Source organism: Thalassophryne amazonica, chromosome 10 (assembly GCF_902500255.1).
Source record: "Thalassophryne amazonica chromosome 10, fThaAma1.1, whole genome shotgun sequence".
Classification (NCBI taxonomy): Eukaryota; Metazoa; Chordata; class Actinopteri; order Batrachoidiformes; family Batrachoididae; genus Thalassophryne; species Thalassophryne amazonica.
In genome coordinates, this window is record NC_047112.1 from 41674182 (window position 1) to 41692473 (window position 18292).

Here is an 18292-nt window from a genome sequence, read left to right on the forward strand (position 1 = left end):
GAGATTGTTGAATGTTGTTTTTAAAAGCACAATCACACTGACACCAGCTTCTATAAACATTTGCCAATTTAGTTATTTTTTCCCAACAATTAATGGTTAAAGAATTGGCTGCATAAGGCACAGTGCTGAGAAGAATAACACTTTATTTCCAGCAAACTCTTTTGTTAAAATATGTGCCTGCTGAAATGGCCATCAGCCAAAGCTCTTAAGTCTGAATTTAGACACTTGTGTCCCTGATTACACACTAAACTGTTCAACAAGTTCACATTACACTGCAGGTTCCAGTTATGTTCCACGTAGCATACAAATAAAGATTAGGAGCTTGAATGATAGTGCTGTGAGTTCATGATTATCCGACATACAAACACATCATCGACATAGAGTCTGCATAAACGACAAACATACTGAGGTCAGCAAGTACAGGGTCAGAGGTCAATCCAGCAAAAAGCAGTGGTTGAACATCAGAGGGATAATTGTAGTTTCAGATTTTCTGCATGTTTGGTTTGCCGTGAGCACCATGAAATTATACATTCAGCAGTTCACGTCTCCGTAAAAAAAGGAAAAAAAAAAAACAAAAAACAGCAGATCTGGTTATAGTGCATATTGCTTCCAACAGGCAATCAGATGCATAACTGTGGCTGTAACTGTGACTCACAGTACAGCAAAAAGACAAAGGTCAAAATCAAACCATCTGATCTGAAGACGAAAACCTTTTCGACTGCTGGGTCAAACTGAACCAGCTGAATAATAAATATTACTGTCAGATTGAGGGTTTCTGTATACATTCCATGTACAGTGATGATTGTGATGCCAGCTCAAATCAAACTATATGGATTTGATTCATATGTTTTCATGTCAGACAAGCTTGAACCCTCGTGCGCATGCGTGAGTTTTTCCACGCCTGTCGGTGACGTCATTTGCCTGTGAGCACGCCTTGTGGAAGGAGTGGTCCCGCCCCGTCGTCGGATTTTCATTGTCTGGAAATGGCGGAATGATTTGGGGTTTTTTTCCATCAGAATGTTTTCAGAAGCTGTTAGAGACTGGCACCTGGAAACCATTCGAAAAATTTATCTGGCTTTCGGTGAAAATGTTACGGGCTTCACAGAGAATAAGGTCTGTTAGTACAGCTTTAAGGACCCCTTTAAGGACGCTCGGCGCGCCGCGCTCCGAGCTGCGACGACGCGGCACAAGCCACCGGACCATTTCTAAACAGATGGCTCTGTGGATACGAGACCGTGGTGTGCTCTTTCTCTGGTTATCACAAGAGCTGGACATCAGCCATTTTCTGGCAGATTTCACTTTTAACAAGCGATTTTGTCATGGAAAGCTGCGCGGAGGCTTCGCGCGTCACGACCGATTCGCTTTGGAAGCGAGACAAAGGAACACCTCCATTTCGGCGTGTCAGAGGACAAGTTTAGAAATGGTCCGGTGGCTTGTGCCGCATCGTCGCAGCTCGGAGCGCGGCGAGCTGAGCGTCCTTAAAGGGGTCCTTAAAGCTGTACTAACAGACCTTATTCTCTGTGAAGCCCATAAAATTTTCACCGAAAGCCAGATAAATTTTTCGAATGGTTTCCAGGTGTCAGTCTCTAACGGCTTCTGAAAAAATTCTGATGGAAAAAACCCCCAAATCATTCCGCCATTTTCAGACAATGAAAATCCGACGACGGGGCGGGACCACTCCTTCCCAAGGCGTGCTCACAGGCGAATGACGTCACCGACAGGCGTGGAAAAACTCACGCATGCGCACAAGGGTTCAAGCTTGTCTGACGTGAAAACATATGAATCAAATCCATATAGCTAAAAAAATAAAAAGGTACGATACTTTATGGACAGACCTCGTACATGATAGGAAATCCTACACACTGTAGCTTTTAATCACAGTAAACCCTGGATGTACAGAACTGTAGGTGAAACTTGATATTACATTCAACTGCTTGTAGCTGGTGAATAACATTCTTCTATTGCATGAGGTGTAAAAATTTAAAATTTACGAAAAAGTGCTTCACACGAAATAGAGAAAATAATGCAGTTCTGTTTTAATAACTGAAAGTACTGACTCTTACAGAGTTCCCGATTAAGAGGAATAAACTTTCCAAGTTCCCGATTAAGAGGAATAAACTTTCCAATCATTTGCAAGTGAAAACAAGACATGCTTGAGTCACACTTTTTGGTGATAACCATCAGCAAAAAAAAACCAAACAAAAAACATTATGGAGCTATCACATTTAGAGATTGTTTACAGAGTTTTGATACATCATAAAGAAAATCATTAAAATCACTTTTTTTGGGCTCAAAAGAAGACCATTCTGGCTTCTGACATCATAGAATACTTTCTTGGCCCAGAGGCCCATCAGATCCATGCAAAACTTTGGTTTCTGTAGCATGAAGCAGAGCCAACATGTCCCCTCGACAGGGTGCCAGTCCACCACAGGTTACTTCCCAGCTAAGGTCGGTACTAATTTACAGCTGGGCGGACTGAGACAATGCAGATTAAGCGTCTTGTCAAAGGACACAGACAGGTATTATAACCGGGAATCAAACCCCTTTCTATAAATATTGGTAGTCCAACCTACCTCAAACAAATTTAATTTATGCCATTTTTCACCCCAGGCCAAGTGGAGGAAAAACATGAGAGAAGCAATGTTGAACAAATATGAAATCACCTTGTAATTTGTATTTTAAAAACAAATGCTGGCTCAAGTCTAAAAATGCAAATCAGTCTTCAGTTAAAGGAAAGCGGTTATGCACCTTAATGAGATGTTGGACTTGGGTAATTGAAAGGAAACTTGACCAAAAATTATGAAAAAGATGATAAAGTATGCCTTGAAATACACAACAAATGGGTGGAAACAGGACCGAAATGTTAACAACCGGGTTGAATGGAATGAGATTTACATACAGAAAAGCCCAAAGAAATTTACCATTAATGCCTAAACAGAAGAAAGATTCCAGTGGGCTAAAGAGGCAATCATTGAATGCAGATGTATGGATGAATGTCATATTTACTGATTAATTAATGAATTGACACCGACCAGATAGATGATGCCCAAACCTTTGTCTGATGCTGTACTAATTAAACAGATAAGTGATAGCCAGAAGTAATCAAATAAACATCCCCACTCATGGGGCTGCATGACATGTAAATGGTCAGTAGTCCATAGGCTCAGCAGGATTTCAGTACCATTTAAGGGGACTAAATAATACTTTCAATCAAGCCTCAGGATACCAAAAACACAAAAACATATGGTGGCCATTCCAGGGTGGCAGCTATAGCTAGCTAGGTCAATGAAGGATTACACAGGGGCCATCATTTAGAAATGCTCCAGTCATTTTGAAAAGTATTCCAAATGATTTGTCTGATCAGAAAGACTCCATATAGGTATAGTTTGGGCTATCTGTGACTGAATGTTGTGAAGTTATGGGGTAAAACAGCAAATACAATGATAAAGGTAAATTTAAGTTGCTCCAATTTTGACAAATTATTAGTTGACAAATTATTATCCCAGTTTGGAATAGTTTGCACCATTGGTTATGTTTAGTTCTAATGTTATCGGGTAACATACTGTATGTCATTCAACAAGGTTAAAAATCTTAAATTTATTAGTCCTATTAGCTCAATACAACATGACTCAGATGTGCAAAAGAAGTATCATTCTGACCAATATGATACAACTATGAGATTGCTGCAAATTTGCCTGTCATCTCCATTTTTTTCCTCTACCTAACCTGGAAACAAATACATCATTAATATTACTAATTAGAGTCATTTTGCTTGACATATGTTTCATGAAACCAGAATGTTCAGCTTTTGAACAAAATTGTTCTGTGATGTAGCTGCAATTTGTCTGTTTGCTACAAAGCAAACAAAAATGGGTGCACATCCTGTGTGTGACGATTGTACAGCACGCTGTCAAAATAGTCATTTCACATAACAGCCAGTTTCTCCAGAGATGAAAAGCATTATTTTCTATCTTTTCAATTTCAAAGAAAAATCCGAAATAATCAGCAACACTGCGACCTCTTCCTTCTTGGAGATTCAACGCGTTTCACAAATGGCCATGAAGCAATGCCATTTCAATATACGATACATTTATAAAATGTATCACTTTGAAATTCCTGGCACAGCAGCTGAGGGCTTAGACGATGACCGATATGTGACGTTTTATGTCCAGAGCACTCTGCAAGGGGAAATTGCACAAATCCCTCTGTACCTGCGCCGTAAAGAAAATAGTCTTTTTCCAACATAAACACTGAAGTGCACAATGAAAGCATTACATAACACAAATGCACAAAAGGCAAACTGCTTTCCCTTCCTGCTGGTTAGTGTTGAACATTTCGTGGTTGCTCCTAACTGACAACACGGTAAGGCGAACAGCTGGTCTGAGAGGTTCTTTCCATCATTTCCATGGTGACGGCAACTTTAACTGCAAGACAGTCGACGGTAAAAGTAGATGTAGGCCAAGTCTTTAGGAGGCCTTTCTGACAAACATACTTTGTGGTCGTTGTAGATCACCCACCTGCAGGAAGAGGAACATGTGAAAAGAAGACTTTTTTAGGAGGTTGTGTGAAATACAGTATTTAAGACTTCTCTTTTTAAAGATATTTCTCTGAGAATTAGTGATACCACTACAAGCCTTGTAAAAAAAAAAAATCTACTGGTGTATACCTGTTCCTCAGAATAAAAGTGGGAAATACTACTATTATTTTTACTACGGGTAGCCTATCCAGGGTGCACCCCACCTCTCACCCAGTGACTGCTGCAATAGGCTCCAGCTCCCATGTCACCTATAATTGTAATAAGCAGGTATATAAAATAAATTAATAGAATGCATAGAACTAATCTTGTTTTCTGACAACCTTTGACCTGGTCATAATTCCTGTCCATAGTAGTCTTATTAACATGATGAAGAAGACCACGTGTGCCTCTATATGAATGGGAACTTTACATTGAAAAGATGTCCATGTGGGAGTGTTGATAAGAAATCCATTCTGTACATTATTTGGAGGAAGGAATTTGTGGACGATCTGACTTTTCCAGCCTGAAATAACACCTCAATTCAAAACACTTAACAGCAAGCCAGCACCAGATGTTCTGAAGCTCATTAAATCACTTTCTCAACCAGACTTTTAGATGCAGACTCACTCTGGATTCCACCTGGTGTGGCTTTATGAAGTCACGTGTGCAACAATGTTTTAAGTGTTGCACATGTCTTTGTTTAAGTCATCATGTACACAGTTTCAGATCACACGGAAGTCACAAATCGTTGAGAAAAAGTGGCCGAATGAGCCTGGTCTTCTCCCATCACTGAAAAGCCTGCGAGTGCAGAGTGCATAAAAGACCGAAATGAAACTGAAACTAACAAAAGAAAAACTACGCGAATGGCGACCTTGACATTTTAAACAAGCGCCAGCTGTGATCATTTCTGCAGCGAGTCTGTGCTCTCCACAGCCACCTGCAGCTGCATTGTCTTGATGTGTGTGCGTGCACACGCACGTCGCAGCCAGAGACGGCATGCGAACATGCATAAATAGTTAAAGTAGTTGATAAAACATTCTTGCTGCTATTGTTTCTGTATGAAAACGCTGCTTTTCATCCCACACATGGATGAGTCACGTTCAGCTCGTCGGATCTTTAGTTATTGATCCGTTCAGATATCATCAATGTTCGTGCAAGACGTCAGATTTGGGAGGTTGGACAACAATCAAATTTCACAAATTTTTACCTTGGAAAAAAACTCTTGTTAGAAGTGGCTTTTCATAAGTTAAAATATAACGCAAAATATAGAGCAAAAGGGCTTTTCAATGTTAATATATGGCTACGATACTACGCCCACTCTGGTTGGCTGATTTTCCGTCTGATATTTTCCCATATCAGACTATTACCATGACAATCGGTCCGGATCGCATATCACATTTGTTACAAACCAGAACGCTAAAAACACGATTAGAAAAACCAAGGTGGACATGAACATACTCCATAAATATCTAAACAGCATCGGAAACAACACACAGATTGAAAGCTTACCAGCTAACGACCGGACCATCTGTTAGCGAGCATGTTCTTCATGGAGGTGAAGAAAGCGAACAGGTCTGACTATGAGCTCAAAACATTCAGCAGCTTTCATATTCGGGCAATACCGGAAGTTTGTGTGTGTGTGTGTGTGTGTGTATATATATATGTATATAATAAAGTAAGTCCCTTCGGCTGCTCCCTTGTTTGCACTCGGGGTCGCCACAGCAAGTCCAAGGTGGATCTGCATGTTGAATTGGCACAGGTTTTACTCCCTTCGTGACGCAACTCCACATTACATGGAGAAATGTGGCAGGGGTGGGATTTGAACCTAAACGCTCGGTTAATAATCCTTTAATATTAAATATCTGCTAAATCCGTAATATGGATCAGATGCGGATCAAACGTGAGAGTGCCAGTTTGCACCTCATTGTCACAAATGAGAGTGATTGAGGCTCTTTTGATTGAGATGTAATACATCAAACTGGCTTTCCAATATTAAATTCAAATGTCCATAAAATCCACAATCCGGATCGAGCTTTGTCAGGTGATATTGTGTGCCAGCCTACACCTCATTTTCAAAGATGAGAGTAATTGGTCATGTTTGATTAAGATATAATGTAAAAGAATCATCAAATGGGGTTTTCATTGTTAAATTTAAATGGCCACAAAATCTGTACTCTGAATTGAATTTGAATCAAACTTTGACAGTCGATAAAGGATACCATCCTACATAAGAAGTTGGCGGAGGTAAAAATAAACATTCATTCCCATTCCGCTATTTGTAGTTGGCATAAAAATAAAAAAAAGTCTAGATATAAACAATTCTACTGAATGTGACTGTTAGCTAGACTCTGAGTGAAGTGGTCACTCTGTTTTCCAGGAAACATGGAAAATGAGAAAGGAAAGAACAGACAAAGAGACAGCAAACGCAACGTCATATCAATCTGCTGCTTTGACGGGCTCAAAGGTTAAAAACTTTTCAAAAATTAATCATCAGTATTTACTTTGATGACCGTATTCTGGAAGTCTCTTTCTGTCCGCAAACATATATGTAAATCATGATAACAGTTCATTCATCTGTGCACATACATTTAAACATACATACGTGATGAAAACAAAGAAAACACTTTTTCATTATTTTATGCAACAGACTGGCCTGTCAAAATTTAATAATACATGTTCAACACTGCGATGACCTTTTTGAGAATTACATTTGAGATAAAATCAATTTCCTGAACTAGTCATAAAAACATAAAGCAAACATTTGGTTTGAACTCCACGGTGTCTGTCCTTAATATCACTAGTCAAACTGAAGAATGTGTGTTCCAAACTCACCTTCCCTCCTTCTTGATGTGACAAACATAATGCCCGGACATTGTGGAGGCGCCCATGTGACTGATGAAGGCAAAGAGCTCATAACCTGAAAGATGAAAGAAAGAAAGAAAACACAAAATATGTAACCAGACAGCTCAGCAGTGTTTGGAGAGACAAAGAACTAGCATGGTGCCTGTGGGGCTCTAAATTGGGTAGTGTTGATAAAATAGGTAGCTGACATTTTTCAAGGGTGATAATAAATTAAGAAAAGCTTGTATAATGAGTTGGAATGACGTGTGAGTCCAGAATGTTTTTAGAACCTTAGAGCTCAACAACTTTTAGAAGAGGAACTCAACCCTTTTATTTCCTATTAATTATGTAATTTTTAATGTTAATTTAGTGTCTTAACGCATTTATAAAATGTTTAGGTTCTTGTTATCTTATACACACTACTATCATCATCATCATTATTATATTTTATTATTGCTTACTGCTGATTAATTATTTATTAAATGGACCACAATGGAAAATGTGTTTTCACTTTCTTGTGTTATCCATGTATTTTTAACACATTTACAATTATACTATGTACTTACATTGAACTTACCAAATAAATTCACGCACACAAATAAAAAGATAATTTGCGACCCCATGCTGAAATGGTGTTAGTCCAGAATGTAATTAGCAATGCTAGCTAATAACCGTAGTTTCTCCAAAAATATTAGTGCTATCAACGCTGCGTTTTGGCGCCATTCATTCTTGATCCATAATACGCACCAAAGTACACCAAACGGCAAATGTCAGCTGACCCAGTTACACGCGTGCAGAGGATTTTTTTTCCTCTGTATTCTGCTGCAAGCATGAGATTTTAATTTTTACACACGCACAAACAAAAGACTGTGGCTGCTACAAGCAGGTGTTTCTAATTTCTACACACGTACAAACAGAGACTGTGGTGGAAGACACCAAAAGCAACACACTTTTCACTTATGGTAACAACAACATGACACTTAGCTAAACTGACTAAACCAAATGAACTACAAAATCACAATAAACCACTAACACTAATGACACTTAAACTCACACAATAAAGCAATAACACTAAAAAAACACTGTTAAACTAACAAGAACCACAATAACAATATTTAAAACAGCAAAACCCAGAACTCCCATGGTGCATTGCAGCACAATATCCATTGTTTACTGGTTTGCTACAATTGCCAATTATTCCCAAAATATTAGTCCTATCAACTTTCCGCAGGGTTCATCCTTGACCCAAAATACCAAAGCATACCACACAGCAAAAATCAGCACTCCCCAGTTTCTACATAATCGAAGGCATATACACATACACGGATGCACGCACACACACACACACACACAGGCCACTTGGCTGTTATAATATAGATAAGTGTGAGCATTGTGATGTCACTTTAAATATGCCTGGAACATTTTCACGGTGGGAACACAGAGAGCACGTCTTAGCATATGCTTCTGAAAATAAAAGGTGAAACCTGCTGGGTGGCTGAGGCTGCACCTATCACCAGTGAGGGTTGTACAATCTGACTGTCATCAGTCAACATTCAGACGAGTCAAACATCATCTCAAAATGATATACAGAGCTAATGATTTGTGTCAGTCAAGTTATTCGTGCAGGACTACTCACGTCCTGGTCCGTCTTTAACCAGGGGACCCGACATGTCCCTGTCTAGAGACATCATGGAGTCGCTGTGCGAGTTGGTGTTGGAAAAGGCGTTGTCGTTAGGCTCCGTCTCAGCCATGTCTGACAGGGCGTCGCTCTCCTCCTCCTCTGGGTGGGTGAAGATCCAGTCGAGTGCTCGTTCAAGGTTATTGTTCTGAGATGAAATAAAGTTCAACTTATAACTTGTAATTCCAAACAAAAAAAAAGACTTAGATGCAACCATGATATGATATGAAATGTAAAATTAATAACCGATCATTTTTCTTGTTTGATTTGATGTTCTGAAAAACATCTTCCTTTATAGTGCAGCAGATAACAGAATATTTACAGAGGAATCCTTCAGATGGCGATGCAAAAGACTAATGTGAAAGAGAATTTGTGCCAAATTTGGTGCTTGCATCAACATTTGAAGGATTCTTTCAGTTATCTGCTGCACTATTAATGATAACAACTGCTTCACTATGCACTCCTGTGTACACCCAGAAATACTGCATTGAATTAAACATTTTCTACAATTATTTTTATCATATTTTGAACACCTACACACACAGAGCCCCACAGTAATCTTACTACAAAATAATATTTAATATTTTAACACATTCATTCATCAAACACACTACTGAGGCTCAAAGAATAACCTGACCGTTAAAGTTGCCGCCTGAATGTTATAATAAACAGGTCATTTAAAGGTTTCTGTGAATTATTTGATTTCCAGATGTGGACTGAGCTGCTGATGTAGCACATTTGACACCTGTCAAGAAAACGGCAGCTTTACAACCCCCTACGTTCCATCTCTGTGTTGTGTTTTTATTTAACCCCCTCTTTACCATGTGGATAGCAGCTGTCATTCAAAAATAAACACGTGATTAAATGTGGTTCCAGTGACAATTGAGGCCGCCTTATTTATTTCTCACCACTCCTCAGGTCACTGAGGTTTTCTCCTAAATTTGGGCTTATAATACTCAGCCATGCGATGCCCCTTGCTTCACACCTCCATCCCTCTATTTCTTGGGAAATATTTGTTCTTTTTTTTTCTCCCCAAGAACTTCGTGGAGGCAGCAAGTTTGGAGGCAATAGGCGCGATAAACAAGGAAGTCTATTTTTGTGCCTTACTAATGGTGTGCTTCTGCTGTAGGGGCAGTTTGAAACAGGAAACATGAGGATACGGGGTTATTTTAACAGGAAATGTGCTGCAGCAGCAATCCCTCTGATTTGCTGTGGATTTAAAAAAAGAAGATACATTTGAAATGTTGTGATTCATGAAATGATCAAACAGATCAACGTGTCACCAGGCCAGATCGCCTTCCTCGGCCTGAAAAAGTTGCATCAGCAAAGACATCTGCAGTCGGGTGTATTTGTAAGCAGCACACAGAACACACACGCCTTTAATCACACTGACATGCAAGACCCAGTAAAGCTGCACTTTTTTGGGGGGGCTGGGCCAGCCAAACTCACTTATAACTGACAAAACTTTCACCGTCTATTTACTCTTCCCCACAAACAGCATCTCATTTGGCATAAACAACCTACAGCCCTGTGTAATTTCTGTGAATGTCATGGTTTTTTTTGTCTTTAAACTATGTCATACATGCAATTTATACATACTAGTGCACATCCAGAGCCTGTGCTGACTACAGCGTTTACAGCTGTGCTCAAAAGTTTGCATGCCCTGGCAGAATTTTTGTGTTTTTTTTTTTGGCCATTTTTCAGAGAATATGAATGATAACACAAAACTGAAGAAATTTATTGTCAAACAACTGTGTTCACTCTTTTTAAAATCACAATGACAACAGAAACTACCCAAATGACCCAGACCAAAAGTTTACATACCCATGTTCTTAATACCGTGTATCACCCCCCTTCAACATCAATGACAGCTTGGAGTCTTTTGTGGTAGTTTTGGACGAGGCTCTGTGATGGTAAAGCTGCCACTGAGTATGTTTTGTACTTTATTTACATCATTTCCGAAGAAATACAAACAGTATGGCACTCTATGTCGGCTGCCGGCCCGCCCCTTTCTGCTGGGGGAGGGCTGAGCTCCCAGCGGCCTGACTGTTGCAAAACACGCAACAGACAGGAAGTAACATTTTTGATTTTAGGGTTTACAAATGGTTTTGACTATTAAGCTTCACTCACTATGCCAGCAAAAAAAAAAAAAAAAAAGTTAGCGGACTGAAAGTTAGCGGAACTAAATTTAACGGAAGCTAAGTGGTCTACTGATGGTTTTCAAAGTTAGCTGAAAAGCTAATCCAGTAATGAAATTAGCACTAATTAGCGGTTAACAGAACTGTGCCCACCAATGTGTACACACACACACACACACACACACACATATACTTCATATATATATATATATATATATACACACATATACACACACACACACACACACACATATATATAAAAAAAATCTGACAAAAAGGGGTCATTACTGACAGTGGCTTTGAGAGCATTGATGCTGTGACTGCGAGGGAAGCCCATTGAAGTGAGGATGGCGATGCTTTCCTCAGGGGGTGAGTTGGCCAGCGGAGTGGCACCACCCATGGGACTGTCACTGGAGGACAGACCAGGATCCATCATAGAAGGCAGAGTGAGAGGTTCTGCAAAGTCTGAGAACAAACACAATAAGGACAAGATGCTCAGCTTATTTTCAGCCACATTGGTGAAACAAGTTTACTTTGGATGTCAAAGTTGGAACTTTACATAATGGACAAATTGTATTATTTCCAACATATGTCAAATGAAAGATAGGTATTCAATTGTGATTTTGTTGGCACTTCAAAGGAGCAGTTTTGTGCAATGAAATACATCAAGGAGTTACTCTATCTGGGCACAAAGTAAAAAAAATATGTAAAATATTCAACTGGAGCAAAAATGAACCTTGAGGTCTCAGCAAGGAGTCATAGTTATATATCATGGACTTATACCATATGTTAATACAAGATACTTGGTGCCCAAAAAACAAACAAACCCAGATAGAGCACAGAGGTGAACACCCATAAAATACCAATTTTTCTTGTTTCTAAGAAACAGCCTGTTTCAGTGCCTGTCATTTTATATGGAAAGAAACAGATTCTCTCTCACTTTAGAAAGGCCATCTTTCAGTCATAATTTCATAATTTAAACAATTATTCGCATCATAATTATAAGTGCAATACAGTGTGATTATATAATCATCTGAGTATGTTTTAACTAAATAAATCATCACACACTGCACTGAGTTTGCGCTGCTGTTGTCTGTGTATGCACCATTATTAAAAAGTTTTTCCTCCTCCATCATATGTTGTACACTTTTATACATGTTTGAAGAATGGTAAATGTCTCACTCCGGGGTTGGTCTTTAACATGCGAAAGAGTATGACTCACAAAAACGGAGGATGTTCATCATCCTGCACTCTGGTGTTGTGTCCACATAGCACCTACTTATCAACTTTTCTCAAGGACACATTGGTATGAAATTATTTTCATGTGGAAAGAAGAGTTAATGCAATTAAAGGAAAGTCTAATGTATAATGATTTTTGAACCACAGATGCTTTCACTGAAACATCACACTTGTTAAAACTCAGTGAAGCTTGATGATGCCTGAATGATCATTAAACTCTCTCTGTTAAAACATATAACCCTATAGGAATAAAAAAAAATGGATGATTCTGTGATTCCACCCGTCTTGCTCACATTAATTAAAGCCAATATTAACGGGGTCATATTGTACTGTGCACCAAACTCTGATCTCCAGCCTCAGACATTAGTAAGATCTGAATAGTGGACAAATTATGTTGTTAGTGTATTAGCCATTACCATGGTAACACTTCAAGTGTTCCATTAGAGCCCAACAACTTACATCTTGCAGATAATTTGACACCACAGACGGACGGACAGATGGAATACAGAACACTACCCCCCCTCAGCACATGGGTCCTGCAATTAAACTCAAACTATAGAAAAGGTCACTGCTCACAAAATACACACACACACACACACACACACACACACACACACACACACACACACACACACACACACACACACACACACACACGAAAGAAGATGAAATGGTGCCTAATTAAATGACAACAATCCAGGCTTAAACGTACACAATTGTTAAACCACAACTAGACGTGTGTCTGTATGGAAGTACTATGCTGGAAAGAAAATCTCACAGAAATGCTGAGGTCTGTTGTTTGCCCCTGATCAAATCAAATCAACTCTATTTCATTTATACAGCACCAAATCACAACAAACAGTTGCCCCAAGGCGCTTCATATTGCAAGGCAAAGCCATACAATAATTAAAGAAAAACCCCAACGGTCAAAACGACCCCCTGTGAGCAAGCACTTGGCGACAGTGGGAAGGAAAAACTCCCTTTTAACAGGAAGAAACCTCCAGCAGAACCAGGCTCAGGGAGGGGCAGTCTTCTGCTGGGACTGGTTGGGGCTGAGGGAGAGAACCAGGAAAAAGACATGCTGTGGAGGGGAGCAGAGATCAATCACTAATGATTAAATGCAGAGTGGTGCATACAGAGCAAAAAGAGAAAGAAACACTCAGTGCATCATGGGAACCCGCCAGCAGTCTAAGTCTATAGCAGCATAACTAAGGGATGGTTCAGGGTCACCTGATCCAGCCCTAACTATAAGCTTTAGCAAAAAGGAAAGTTTTAAGCCTAATCTTAAAAGTAGAGAGGGTGTCTGTCTCCCTGATCCGAATTGGGAGCTGGTTCCAGAGGAGAGGAGCCTGAAAGCTGAAGGCTTTGCCTCCCATTCTACTCTTACAAACCCTAGGAACTACAAGTAAGCCTGCAGTCTGAGAGCGAAGCGCTCTATTGGGGTGATATGGTACTATGAGGTCCCTAAGATAAGATGGGACCTGATTATTCAAAACCTTATAAGTAAGAAGAAGAATTTTAAATTCTATTCTAGAATTAACAGGAAGCCAATGAAGAGAGGCCAATATGGGTGAGATATGCTCTCTCCTTCTAGTCCCTGTCAGTACTCTAGCTGCAGAATTTTGAATTAACTGAAGGCTTTTCAGGGAACTTTTAGGACAACCTAATAATAATGAATTAGAATAGTCCAGCCTAGAGGAAATAAATGCATGAATTAGTTTTTCAGCATCACTCTGAGACAAGACCTTTCTAATTTTAGAGATACTGCGCAAATGCAAAAAAGCAGTCCTACATATTTGTTTAATATGCGCATTGAATGACATATCCTGATCAAAAATGACTCCAAGATTTCTCACAGTATTACTAGAGGTCAGGGTAATGCCATCCAGAGTAAGGATCTGGTTAGACACCATGTTTCTAAGATTTGTGGGGCCAAGTACAATAACTTCAGTTTTATCTGAGTTTAAAAGCAGGAAATTAGAGGTCATCCATGTCTTTATGTCTGAAAGACAATCCTGCAGTTTAGCTAATTGGTGTGTGTCCTCTGGCTTCATGGATAGATAAAGCTGAGTATCATCTGCGTAACAATGAAAATTTAAGCAATGCTGTCTAATAATACTGCCTAAGGGAAGCATGTATAAAGTGAATAAAATTGGTTCTAGCACAGAACCTTGTGGAACTCCATAATTAACCTTAGTCTGTGAAGAAGATTCCCCATTTACATGAACAAATTGTAATCTATTAGATAAATATGATTCAAACCACCGCGGCGCAGTGCCTTTAATACCTATGGCATGCTCTAATCTCTGTAATAAAATTTTATGGTCAACAGTATCAAAAGCAGCACTGAGATCTAACAGAACAAGCACAGAGATGAGTCCACTGTCTGAGGCCATAAGAAGATCATTTGTAACCTTCACTAATGCTGTTTCTGTACTATGATGAATTCTAAACCCTGACTGAAACTCTTCAAATAGACCATTCCTCTGCAGATGATCAGTTAGCTGTTTTACAACTACCCTTTCAAGAATTTTTGAGAGAAAAGGAAGGTTGGAGATTGGCCTATAATTAGCTAAGATAGCTGGGTCAAGTGATGGCTTTTTAAGTAATGGTTTAATTACTGCCACCTTAAAAGCCTGTGGTACATAGCCAACTAATAAAGACAGATTGAGCATATTTAAGATCGAAGCATTAATTAATGGTAGGGCTTCCTTGAGCAGCCTGGTAGGAATGGGGTCTAATAGACATGTTGATGGTTTGGACGAAGTAACTAATGAAAACAACTCAGACAGAACAATCGGAGAGAAAGAGTCTCACCAAATACCGGCATCACTGAAAGCAGCCAAAGAGAACGATACGTCTTTGGGATGGTTATGAGTAATTTTTTCTCTAATAGTTAAAATTTTATTAGCAAAGAAAGTCATGAAGTCATTACTAGTTAAAGTTAAAGGAATACTCGGCTCAATAGAGCTCTGACTCTGTCAGCCTGGCTACAGTGCTGAAAAGAAACCTGGGGTTGTTCTTATTTTCTTCAATTAGTGATGAGTAGTAAGATGTCCTAGCTTTACGGAGGGCTTTTTTATAGAGCAACAGACTCTTTTTCCAGACTAAGTGAAGATCTTCTAAATTAGTGAGACGCCATTTCCTCTCCAACTTACGGGTTATCTGCTTTAAGATGCGAGTTTGTGAGTTATATCACGGAGGCAGGCACTTCTGATTTAAAGCTCTCTTTTTCAGAGGAGCTACAGCATCCAAAGTTGTCCTCAATGAGGATATAAAACTATTGACGAGATAATCTATCTCACTCACAGAGTTTAGGTAGCTACTCTGCCCTGTGTTGGTATATGGCATTGGAGAACATAAAGAAGGAATCATATCCTTAAACCTGATAAAGTCAAAATTAGCAGTTTAAGTGTCTACATGTCTCAAAAATAAGGACTTATGTGTTTCAAGTCAAGCCTCGGAACAGGTACCATGTATCGCTACAAGCATGACACCTTGGGTCTTGGATGGCAACCACTCAGGCAGAGAACTGAACCCCTACCTCCCAAAAGTAACCATCTATTTGTCAGTTAGATGAAACATGGTATCCAGTTGTGTTTTATCCAGCCCCTGGGGTCCATCTGAGTCTCCCCAAGAAACCGCTAGTTTGACACAAAATCATTACAGTGGTACCTTACATCGTGCGAAGCGACCTAGAACCAAAGACATCTCATGGTCACAGGTTAGTCTCACAACAATACAGGAAAACAGGAAGCACCAGAACCTGAAAGAACTGGACCTTTGCGCTCTTGCAAAGGTATCAGCATTGAAAAACACCTTTGTCCAGTGACCTTGTGACTCTGTAAGCTCTTCCTAGATATCTCCAGATCTAAAGAACGCAGAGACATAAGTGTCACTTCAGAGATAAGTCAATGTCTCAACAAGTGCAACACTTTCACCGCATACAGATACTTTGATGAAAAAAATCAAGGAAGTCATTGAAAGCCTGAATCTTAGTCTTGATCCAGGACAACTGCAAACCCAGATACTCAGAGTGCTCCTCCGAATTAGGCATTTAGATGGACACAAATGTTACTGCCAAACATTCATCCACATAAACATCTTTCCAGGGAAGTACAACCTGTCTCCTCAGTAACATCATCAACCAAAACCTCCCACCACAATAACACTATCATTGTCTTCCCAACAATTTAAGTCTTTGGCTGGATCAATACATTAAGTGGTTCAAAACATACTTAACTAGCTGAGTTGCCCATTCTAAGCACGGGTACTAGAGAAGAATTTTAGCCATGCCATTGTATATTTGTCACTTTAGTTGAGGTGTAGTAAGTTACACTGCATTGTATGTATGTTGTCATCATTAATTTTCAAAGAGCAATTTGTGACATTCATGAGACTCATTCATGAGTGAATGATGATAAAAGGTGCTAGCATGCCATATCACTACAATGTTCTGGCATGCCGTACACAGCAGGTACAGTTTAAATGAAAAAACACATGCTGGCACACAGCGTGTGCTGGCCCGTTCGGATTGTAATTAAAGTACACCCTCACCAGCCGCTACTATATAGTAAGTAAAGTGTGATGCTTGCTACCTGAGCTGAGTACCACATGAACTGTGAAAATAAGAGCTCCAGTGAGCAGGTCGTGAGTTAATATATAAGGCTGACCGTGTGTGTGTGTGTGTGTGTGTGTGTGTGATCGCGCACATACGCTTTCAACCTAAGGGCACCAGTGACCTCCCCCTTGGTGCCCCCAGTCACCATAGCAAGTTTGGTGTGGACTGCTTAATTATTGTGGCTGTGCATAGCAAACACACACACACAGACATGGTCAGCTTTATATATTAGGTAGATCATCATTTAAAAATCTCACTAAAATGCTACCATTGTGAAAGTTTGCATGGTTTAGCTCCAGAGCTGAGAAATTATGCAACTTCTTTGAAAAAACTGTAAAACCCACCTGGTCATTAAAATGATGTGCTGCCATCTATGACTTTAAAAGCAAACTGTATGCAAGTGTAAATTAATAAATAAAAATCCAACAGTGTTAACAACTAAGCCACCATGCTGCCCAGCACCACCACAATGGAGATGAAATTAAATAACTAGCTTTAAATCAAGTGGTTTAACAAAACTATATTATTTACCTTTAAAAAAATTAACCATTTAGGAATTATTGCCATTTTTATATTCAGAGCCCATAAGTAAATAGACAAACAAAATATGAGGAATATTTTTAATACAAACTGGCAATTCTACATCCAGCTCCCTTTGGACAACTCAGGGGGTGGCTACATGAACATTTCCTAAACAATGAATATGTCTTGGTCTTCATTTACATCAATCATTATAAACACTATGGTACTGTAAGATAAATTTGTCTGGAGCAGGTAGTTCTCAAAATTTGGGTAACTGTCCAAGGAGATCAGTGAGGGAATGCACCAAGACCCCTTAACAATTCTGAAGAAGTTACAGTGCATCCAAGTATTCACAGTGTTTCACTTTTTCCATATTTTGTTATATTACGGCTTTATTCCTAAATGGATGAAATCCATTCATTCATTCATCTTCTACCGCTTAATCCAATTATGGGTCGCGGGGGACTGGAGCCTATCCCACCAGTCACAGGGCGTGAGGCGGGGTACACCCAGGACAGGACACCCGTCTGTCGCAGGGCCACAAACAGACAAACAAACACAGACCCACACACACACACACACACACTATGGACAATTTAAAGAGTCCAATCCACCTAACCCGCATGTCTTTGGATGTGGGAGGAAACCGGAGCACCCGGAGGAAACCCACGCAAACACGGGGAGAACATGCAAACTCCACACAGAAAGGCCACGGGAATTGAACCCACGACCTTCTC

At 39.6% G+C, this 18292-nt stretch overlaps 1 protein-coding gene across 2 annotated transcripts in view; it reads right to left on the bottom strand.

Moving 5' to 3' along the window:
• Positions 1-1845: 1845 nt before the first annotated feature.
• Positions 1846-18292, bottom strand: part of usp13 (ubiquitin specific peptidase 13) — a 95335-nt gene continuing 78888 nt past the window's right edge. For both annotated transcript variants that reach the window (XM_034179896.1, XM_034179895.1), the window contains 5 exons: positions 11466-11638; positions 8994-9183; positions 7349-7433; positions 2120-4517; positions 1846-2088 (listed from right to left, as the gene is read on the bottom strand). In XM_034179896.1, coding sequence (XP_034035787.1) covers positions 4421-4517; positions 7349-7433; positions 8994-9183; positions 11466-11638 — 545 coding nt within the window. In that variant the 3' untranslated portion in view covers positions 1846-2088; positions 2120-4420. The remainder of the gene's footprint in view (positions 2089-2119; positions 4518-7348; positions 7434-8993; positions 9184-11465; positions 11639-18292) is intronic.